The following is a 9,545-nucleotide window of genomic DNA, read 5'->3' as shown; positions in this document are numbered from 1 at the left end:
ATTAAGAAAATGTTACAGAACTGTCAGAAAGCTAAGATGTCAACAGACACTAACGAAGGTCCACCAGTATTATACTATTTACCACCAGAAGGCAACACTGATCAAAAATGACATTGTTTCAAGCCAAACACTGTAACTTTGTTCATTAGGCCAGAATCTTATTTAAAGAATATTAGTTCCAAGCTAGTTTAGAAAATTATGAAAGGCATTCCAGAACTGTTTTTTGTTCAAGTGGACTATTACGATAAAACTGTATTATGATAAAATCTGCATGAAAATATTAAACTTGGTGATACTCTGAGGGCTAAACAGTCTGGGAACCATTGAACTGAGATGATTTGATTATTACCAGTCACGGAGACTTTATCAGGCAACTCTGCCTCCTGAGCTTCTTTTTCTCCTTCATGGTCCGACACTCCATTTTCCTCTAGCAACATTTCCTTCGTGCTCTCATCTCCATTCACGGCATCACTTAGATCCTGCTTGGCTGGACTCTTTCCTATAGGCTTTTTCTTCTTCTTGGTTTTGACTTTTGGTTGCATACTTCTTTTTTTCTCTAATTCTATACTCTTTTTGCCTGTAAAAGTTTGCAAAAGTTACCCTGATATTACCTGTAGAGATTTTTAGTGTATTAGCTGTCTCTCTCTCAAGATCAACATTTAGTTTCCAAATAAGGGTACAACTCAATTTAAACCTAGACACGGTTTATTTGGAATTAGTCATAAGAATTTATCATACCATTTCAATGTGGCAACCCTCTATTTCCCAGCTCCAACATCATCTTCAGGAAAGGATCTTCTGTTGAATATACTTACCCTGAGGAGGCCGTGTATGCTCCTGCTTTGAGATGTGCCATCTGTGAACAGAAAAATCATCTGCTCCTGTATAAATGGAATCTGAATCCACTGGTGACCACTGGACACTCAGTAGCCGTCCCTGGTGCCCTCGGTAGTTGCAGAGTGGCTCTTCCTTCAGAACATCCCATACCTTGTAAACAAGAAAGAAATCCAATTACTCAAAGTCTCATCTTCCCCTAATACTCTGCGCATTTTCTCTTGAGTGATTTGCACCTGTAGGAGCTTCTCTTTTAGGGTGTTTGCACAGGTATTTCAAATGCCAACATGCAAACGGAGGAAATTCAGGGCTTCCTTTGTTTGCATCAATACATTTGCATAACATCTTTCTTTTTTAAGGATCCAAAAGTGCTAATACAAAAATGATAATTACTGGACTTGCAAATCAATTCGTAAGTTGCAAAAACATACGGATACCTGCAGAACCAGGAGATGGCTACCAAGGATAAATTTGCAGTATTTCAGTAGTTTATTTCACAAAAGAAGCTTTGCTGTTTAGTCAGCTTAGTTCTAAAACACTGCAAAATGGATGATTTGAAACTAAAATAAATAAAATTCTGAGTGGCTGTGGAGTAATACCTGTGCAGTGCCATCATAGCAAGCAGATACCAATCTTCCCTCATGGTGGGGGCTCCAAGAAAGACTTGTAATTTTAGCTGTGTGCCCAGCCAGAGTTCGAAAAGGCTCTGTTATTGTCAAAGGACTTTCTGACGTGCTCTCTGAAAGAAAAAAGAAAATGATTTAAGTATAGCCAGCAAGGCAAAACTAGGAGTAAACCAAAATGCCAAGAATTGGAATATAATCTGCAAACCCTTACCTACGACACTTTTCAGATTATGCACATAAATAGTGGCATTGATTGAGCCTGAAGCTATCAAGTAACTCAGCTCTGGCTGGCTCCCATGCTCATGATGCCAACGAATAGCATTAATCAGTTTATGATGTTGCTGGATAGTGCAGAGCAACTTCAAGTTTGGCGCCTGAAATATTTCAATTGAGCTGAAATGTGAGAACAGCAATGTAAGAAATCCACCAGTCAGTGAAAATGTTTGTTTTTTTTATTATCCTGCATGAGAAGAATGACAGAACATGAAACAGAGTAACTGGAAGAGTTTTTCTGTTCTGGATTCAACTCAAACCCTTGTTCAGTACATCAGCAAAAGTGCATTTTAACTGTGAGTGAATCCTTGAAAAGTAATTTTAACATGACCATGCAAAGAGCAGCTAAACCAAGTAACAGCAAGGAATACACTGTTATTACAATTCAAATACCTTGGCAGTGGAAGAACAGGTGGCCAAGGTGGCCAACAGCACCCTGGCTTTTATCAGGAATAGTGTAGCAAGAAGGAGTAGGGAAGTGATTATCCCCCTGCACTCAGCACTTGTGAGGCTGCACCTCGAATGCTGTGTTCAGTTTTGGGCCCCTCACTCCAAGCAAGACATTGAGGTGCTGGAGCATGTCCAGAGAAGGGCAAGGAAGCTGGTGAGGGGTCTGGAGCACAAGGCTGATGGGGAGCAGCTGAGGGGCCTAGGGTTGTTTAAGCTGTAGAAGAGGCTGAGAGGAGACCTTAGCTACCTGAAAGGAGGGGGTAGTGAGGTGGGCGTCAGTAACAAACAATAGGATTAGAGGAAATGGCCTCAAGTCGTATCAGGGGAGGTTTCGATTGGATATTAGAAAAACTTATTTATTGAAAGAGTGGTCAAGCATTGGAACAGGCTGCCCAGAGAGGTGGCAGAGTCACCATCCCTGCAAGTCTTTAAAAAACGTGTAGACGTGGCACTTTGGGACACGGTTTAGTAGGCATGGTGGTGTTCGGTTGACAGTCGGACTTGATTATTTGGAGGTCTTTTCCAACCTAAACAATTCTATGATTCTAAGGGCAGAGACAATCCAGGGCAACAAAAAGTACTTTTGCTTCCCTACAGTGATTCTACTCAGGATCAGGACATATACAGCCTTAACCTACAAGTGAAACATACCCATCTTCATTGCCAAGAGCCAAGAGCTTGCCATCTGGTTTCCAGCTGATCTCTGTACGCCCAGGCAGTTTGTGCTGTAGAAAGAAGACACACCCACCTATTGCCAAAACCTCTTAAATCTCTCTTGCACACATTCAGCAAAGCAAGACTGGCAACTGCACAGAGTTGCAATTAGTCTGCAAAATTAAAGTCACAAAAGGGTCCATTGCATTTTGTAGCAGTGACATAAGCCTGAACAATTAAGGAGGACTGAATGAACTGAAGCAAGAACCAGTGATTAGTTTTATCGGTTCAGTGAAATGTCTCAAAGGAAGTTTGTCTGGATTCCAGTAGGACCTTGATGCTCAATCTCCTTTTGCTCCTCGGAAAGCCCCAGACATTGCCAGCAAATTCTATCCTCTTTCAAAAGAATTCAAAGTTTACTTGTAATTATTTCTATTCTTTCTAAACCAGATGAAAGCTACTTATAATTTAGATTCCTAAAAATGATCGTTTCATTGCCTCAGACGTTAACCCTCAGTGAGTCTTCTACTCAAGGAAAAAGCCAAAACCCAGCTGATATGAATCAATAGTTTGACTGACTTCAGTTGACTTATGCTGACTTAAAGCAACTGAAGATCTAACCCACTTCACTTGTTTTGTACTTTCAACTGAGAAATGACTGTTCATATTTGAGAAAATATTATGGTCAGTTATCACCAACCACTCTGCATGAGCTGCAGTGTAAAATGGAAACAGACTGCCCCAAAATCATGACTGCCTTTACTGCAAAATTTATTTAAAAGAGAAAAGGTTAACCTTTGAAACAAGAGAACTAAGAGAAGTCAAGGTAGTTAACTTGTGCATGCCCACCACATGACATTATTCAGGATATTACTTCAAGTGCTTTGAAACTGGAAAGCTCTGTATGAACTAATTATTTTAAACGGCCACACACAGCTTTAAAACCAGACTCTACTTCAATTTATCTTATCTGGTTAAGTAAATTATACAGTAGAAAATAATTAAGTAACTGATGCCAGAACAGATGTGCCATGTTGACAGTGGGGGAAAACAAACCCCACCTTTTTCAGAGGCAAACACATGAACTGTTTAAATAGTTTGAGTCAATAAGTACCTCTGAAGTTCATCTGCAGAGACTGCAGGTTTCAAATTTTGTATTTGTTACAGATACATCATGAAGGCACAATCAGAAACCTACAACTACAAGGCCATAGAAACTATGACATGGTTACCACAAATCCATAAAACCCCCTCAAAATTATACTCACTTTGATTGAATTAGTGTCTCGGATGACTTTGTTGATGTCATTTGCCTCTTCATTGAGCTTCCAGGGGTTGTGTTGAAAAACAATACCTTCTCCAGCACAACTATATAAAGTTACAGAGGGCTGTTCACCTTCTCCTACCCAACAGAGAAAGAAAGCTAAACACACTATGTTCTTCATCAGTCTTCCCAGAAGTAAGCATTCCCACTATAAATCAAGAAATTCTTTTAAAAGGCTATATACATGCTTCAATTGCCTGTGATCCGGCAGCAAGGAATTCTCACAATACAATCCTCTGAAAGGACCTCTCATTTCTCCCAATAGGTCTCTCCACAGAACAATCACTGCAAGCATTAAAATTCCCTTTAAAGTTTTGTCCTTAAAAAAAACATTCAAGTTGTGTAAGAAGAGCTAATGGAGCTGTTCTGTTTAGTTCAAATGGTAGAAACATACTTCTGGAGCTAAGGAACCCCTAATTGATCTGAGGCAGTTACTGCAGGAAGCCTGTGCAGTTACTGGTCTGCAATACCCTGAAGTAAGCGCAGAGGTGTGTACGCCACTCCCACCTATTTCCTGAAGCTACCAGAATTCAAAAACCAGAAGAGATTGTTTCACTCCCTTGCAAAACTATTAACAATTCGTCAAGAGGAATGCATTCTTAGCTGCTAGAAAGGATTGCTACCAAGAAAATGGGGCTCCTTTTCCTAAGAAGGGAGGGCGTACCAACCTCATGGCATCTGTGTGCTCTGCATGGATGTTCTACTTTGTCACAAGGTGTTGGAAAACTCACCAGAAGACAGAGGAGGAGTTGGAGGCCCCCAGGCTAATGTGTATACAGTCTTCTTGTGGTAAGTACTGGAGATCTGAGGTGGCTTATTCTTAGCGCTGGGCAGGAAGATAAGAAAGCAGGGACAGTCAGATTTCAGCAAAGAGAAATAAAAAAAAAAAATAAAAAAAAAAAAATTCAAACCAACTTATTTCCAGTGGTGAAAACAGACACCAGGTACTTTAACATACTAAAGCCATGGCTCAACCAAGTCTTCTTTAACATCTCCTATAGGGCACTACTAAAATAATAACAAAAGTGTCCTTATGACCTTCACTTGCATGTTGCTCTTCATTCTCTAAAAATGCCTTTCTGGCTAAAGTTTTCCTTGACTGATGTCCTCCCACAAGTCATGCAATTTTAAGTTTACCTTAAGTAAAGATTACCTTAGAAGCCACAAAACATAACGGAGAGATGAAAAGATGCACTGAAAATCCAACTGTTGACTACTTATAATTTAATCCTACTCTTGTCTAGCAGTAAAGATATACCTCAGGAAAGACCACACCACGTATGCATGGTAACATACCATCAGGCTCTGACACTAATGAATTTGAAAGCTACTTTCTTACTTGCTGGAGAAGGTGTCAAATATGCCAACTTTTCCATCATCTGTTCCAAAAGCCAAGCAGCCTTCCTTAGTTGGATGCCAGGACAACTGCAGACAAAATACAAAGACACCCACAATGACACAAGCTACAGACATTTTATTTCAAATAATAAACAACAGGAGAACACTGAAACTGATGAACAAGCACCATCCCTTATACCCACCCTTCCAACTACAGCCACTTGATTTGATGACTCCACTACGAGGATCAAAGCCCTACCAGCTACTGTGGGATAAGAAAGCGACTAAAATCATTAAAATACTATTTGACATCTACATTACAAAGTAAAATGGAGAATATTGTAGGATGGTGAGAAAATGTTTGGTGTGAACAAGAAGAACTACCATGTTTTACTGCTGCCAGCAACTTTACCAGGCAGTAGCCTCTGGGCAACCCAAACAGAATATATCCATGTTCGTTTTTGTGCATGTCAAACTTCCTAGCAAAACCACAGATGAAGCAAGGAAGGATCACAAAGGAGGATAAAAGGGAAAAACTAATGTAACAGCCAGCTGGACTTCAGCTGATTTTCAAGAGATGTAACGCAAGCATCTAAGGCTGTAAAAAGGTCTAAAAATTTGTTGCCAGATTCTAAAATGTATTATATACCAAACAAATTGAGTACAAAAGGAACAACTTGGCTTTATGTATTTGTAGTTGGGAAAAACCTTCAGAGTGAAAGAGAAATATTCTTGAAAGAAAAAAAAAGGAGCTAAAAGAAGAGATGGAGATAAAACAAGGAAAAAAGAAGGGAATCAAAAGCACACTTACTGCTGTAACCTTGGACTTTATGCTTTGCCAGAAGGTTTTAACATCATAAATATTGTTCATGGACAAAGTGTTCCACACCCGGATCATGCTGTCTCCAACACCGATGGCAAGACAGCCTGTGTCCACAGGGGAGAAGGCAAGACTATACACAAATCCCCCAAGCGAGGGCATGGTCCAGCTACAATCGAGACTTGATAGGTCCCAGCACTTCACCTGAAGAAAATGTAAGGAACAAGGAATGGTTAAATGTAGAGTGACTGTATGACAAGGAAAAACAAAGCATGAGTGAGATGAAAAAACAAAGGGTCAAATTCAAGGCTTGACATAGTATGGGACCTGCACCCAGAGGGTCACATGTCACGACAGGGCTGTAATGAAATGGACGAAATGTCTATACTTTAATATTATGGTCCTCTTCTGACTTCAAAATAGGATGTGCTCTGCTGCCTGTAAAAAAAAAAATCTACACAACCTGTGCTCAGAACAAATTTTAAGCAATGGTCTTATAAAACGCTGCAATAAACCCACTTCAAGAGAAAATTTGTGGCCCTAAAAGGGGTAGCCTTGCTCAGTTACACTGTATAGGTACTGCTATTTTTATGCTAATTTTATAAATGGTTCTTACATCTCTGTCCATTGAAATGGAAAAAAGGAGCTCTTTGTCTTGATGCTTCACAGAACACAGATTGAAGACAATGCGGGAGTGGTTTTGTCCTTCTGAAGATCCTAGAAGTGTCCACTTGCGTTTTCCAGATTGTGTCAAATCCCAGAGTAGCAGTTCTCCTCTGCAAAATTTGAAGTGTGTACTTCATTGTTCACTTCAGAATAATAATATAGGCTATATATAGACTGCATTACATGTATACATACTGCAGGTGCAAGAGTAATACAGCTAGATGCATGTCCACTACGTGTACCTATACAGATGCACACACGCAAACACCACCCTACAAATGATATCTATAGTTAACCACCCTGAAAACTGATGTGTCATTTTCTCCCAGTAGATGGGCAAAATCACAATTAGTACATTAGCAGTCAATACTCCATTAGATTATCAGACAAATGATGGGAAAACTACTAGTTTTCTAGAAGTCTGAACTCCCACTTTAATTCTTGGTCTGTCTTCTCTCCAGTTATACTGTGAAGGAAGGAGGTGTCAATATTTTCTACCCCAGTTCTTCCTGAAGCATCAAGAGATGAATCTCCAGTTACTGACAGTACCCAGGCTGCTGTGTGTCCTACTCACCCAAAACAGCTGGATACAATTTCTGTGGAACGACCAGAAGGCCAGTGAACAGTCAACCAAATGCGCTCTTTAACAGCAGGATCAACGGCTCCACCTCTTCTCTTTGTGGGTGGCAACTTCAAAGTCATTACACCTAGGGAACCAAGAGGGATCACCCAGACCTACTACATCAAAATTCTGAGAGGAAAAACAAGTCTGTGAATCTGAACCTTTAAGTACGTGCCCCATGCTTTAAATGACCAAGTTATCAAACGAAGGCTGCAGTTAGAGAACTCTTCCACCACATTGTTATTGTTTATCTGACATTATTAATCTTACTTACTTCTGCCTCTAGTACAGCTCCATATTCGTATGGTCTGATCTTTGCTTCCTGAAGCCAGGTAACAACCTTTCTTCATGGTTGTATCCTGCGTTAGCTCCCCATTTGGAACTTTGCCTTCCTCTGAAGGAGCTGCTGAATACCAATGAAGGCATGTTATTATACTTTAAAATTCAAAGCTTTATAAAAATTAACTGAAAATATATTGATTTGTATCAGAACATACTTTACTGAAATTATCAGGTGCCTTGGCTTACTTACTTACTGACTTTCTATAAGGAATTCCATTCTCTAGAAGTACATTTACATGAACTAACAGTCCCTTCACAAACTATTAATCACTTTTACATACCTTGGAGCTCATCTTGCCAAGGAGGTAACCTTTCTTCACCAGGCACGGGGCACCAGGCCAGACAATGTATTTCATCGTTCCTGCTGATATCAATTATAACCACCATGCCATCCTTGTAGCTAAAGAGAGAGATCTAAATTAATGAAGACCTTCTCAGACCCTTGTGGAATAATATCTGACTCTGTTTTCAAGCTCTTTACCAGGATTGCTATCACTGTATCGCAGACAGAGAAGCCAAATCCCAAGCAGCAATGGGACTAGCAGGCTAATGGTCAATGGGAGCTCCAGTATAGCACTGGCATCCCTGCAGCTGCCTCTTCAAGAAGTGCAAGCAGTACATTTGGTTTCAAGAATGACAGCAATTCATTAGTAATACAGCTTTCAGTCAAGGCTAATTAAAAAAAAAAAACAGTTTTAAGAAACTTCAAAGAATCAAACCAAACCTGAACAATTTCATTGCTATGGATTTCTGTGTCTTGCAGATCTATGAATTCTAAACGTTGTTTCTAATTTCTTATATATCAGAAGAAAAGAACAGCCACCAGAACCTCTTAAAATTAACCTTACAACTGTGTAGCAAAAATTCACAATAAGGTTCTTGAATGAAAAACAAAACATCGTGAATATTTACCCAATCGCCACTTGGTTTTCATGATGAGGAGAACAAGTGAGACAAAAAATTGTCCGAGGCTCTGGGAAGAACTGCTGGCTGTCGCTTCTGTTGTGCCAGTAACAAACAATTACACCTTTTTCATCACCGGATATAATCAGATCTTTCACAAGAGGTGACCAGTGCAATGCTGAGATCGCGTTCTGAAGAAAGAGAATTGAAGACATTTAAAGCTGTCTTACCACCACCTGACACAGAGTAACAGGCAGAAAATGATCTGCAGGTACTGCCCAGCATCAGCCGAGTTTGTTCTAAAGTGTTTCAGTTCTTTTGGCCTTTTTTTTTTTTTTTGATGTAATTGCCAATATGATGTCCCAGTCACAATAACTACTCAAATGTACGTTCTTAAGTCTGTCCTGTGTGGAACAATAACTTGCTGAAAGGATTTTAAGTGAGCTGGGTTAAGTGGCAATGAGTATGCACTGTGTGAATACTTGCTGAGCGAGGCTTTGATGGTAACCAACAGCTTAGTAAGGCGATGTAACAACGCTGCAGGCCTAAGGCTAGAACAAAAAGCTGGCCAGAAGCATTCAGCGGTTTTAATTTCACCGGGTTTGAAATTCACCTCGGCTAAAGTAACAGCACCCTGCTTTGTGTGCAAGACCTAAAAGAACCCCCCCCACCCTGTCGGTCCTTTGTCTCTCC

The 9,545-nt window shown here is 40.1% G+C and overlaps 1 protein-coding gene across 1 annotated transcript in view; it reads right to left on the bottom strand.

Moving 5' to 3' along the window:
• GEMIN5 (gem nuclear organelle associated protein 5) overlaps positions 1–8,944 on the bottom strand; it is an 18,494-nt gene extending 9,550 nt beyond the window's left edge. The window contains exons 1-14 of the mRNA XM_035890280.1: positions 8,862–8,944; positions 8,231–8,349; positions 7,882–8,013; positions 7,560–7,692; positions 6,936–7,095; positions 6,311–6,523; positions 5,501–5,586; positions 4,892–4,987; positions 4,106–4,241; positions 2,835–2,908; positions 1,672–1,853; positions 1,434–1,573; positions 816–987; positions 350–577 (exon numbers count right to left, since the gene is read on the bottom strand). Coding sequence (XP_035746173.1) covers positions 350–577; positions 816–987; positions 1,434–1,573; positions 1,672–1,853; positions 2,835–2,908; positions 4,106–4,241; positions 4,892–4,987; positions 5,501–5,586; positions 6,311–6,523; positions 6,936–7,095; positions 7,560–7,692; positions 7,882–8,013; positions 8,231–8,336 — 1,858 coding nt within the window. The 5' untranslated portion in view covers positions 8,337–8,349; positions 8,862–8,944. The remainder of the gene's footprint in view (positions 1–349; positions 578–815; positions 988–1,433; positions 1,574–1,671; positions 1,854–2,834; positions 2,909–4,105; positions 4,242–4,891; positions 4,988–5,500; positions 5,587–6,310; positions 6,524–6,935; positions 7,096–7,559; positions 7,693–7,881; positions 8,014–8,230; positions 8,350–8,861) is intronic.
• Between the last annotated feature and the right edge of the window lie 601 nt (positions 8,945–9,545).

This window comes from Egretta garzetta, unplaced genomic scaffold (assembly GCF_000687185.1).
Source record: "Egretta garzetta isolate BGI_Z169 unplaced genomic scaffold, ASM68718v1 scaffold612, whole genome shotgun sequence".
Taxonomy (NCBI): domain Eukaryota; kingdom Metazoa; phylum Chordata; class Aves; order Pelecaniformes; family Ardeidae; genus Egretta; species Egretta garzetta.
This window is presented reverse-complemented; position numbering and strand designations above follow the sequence as displayed.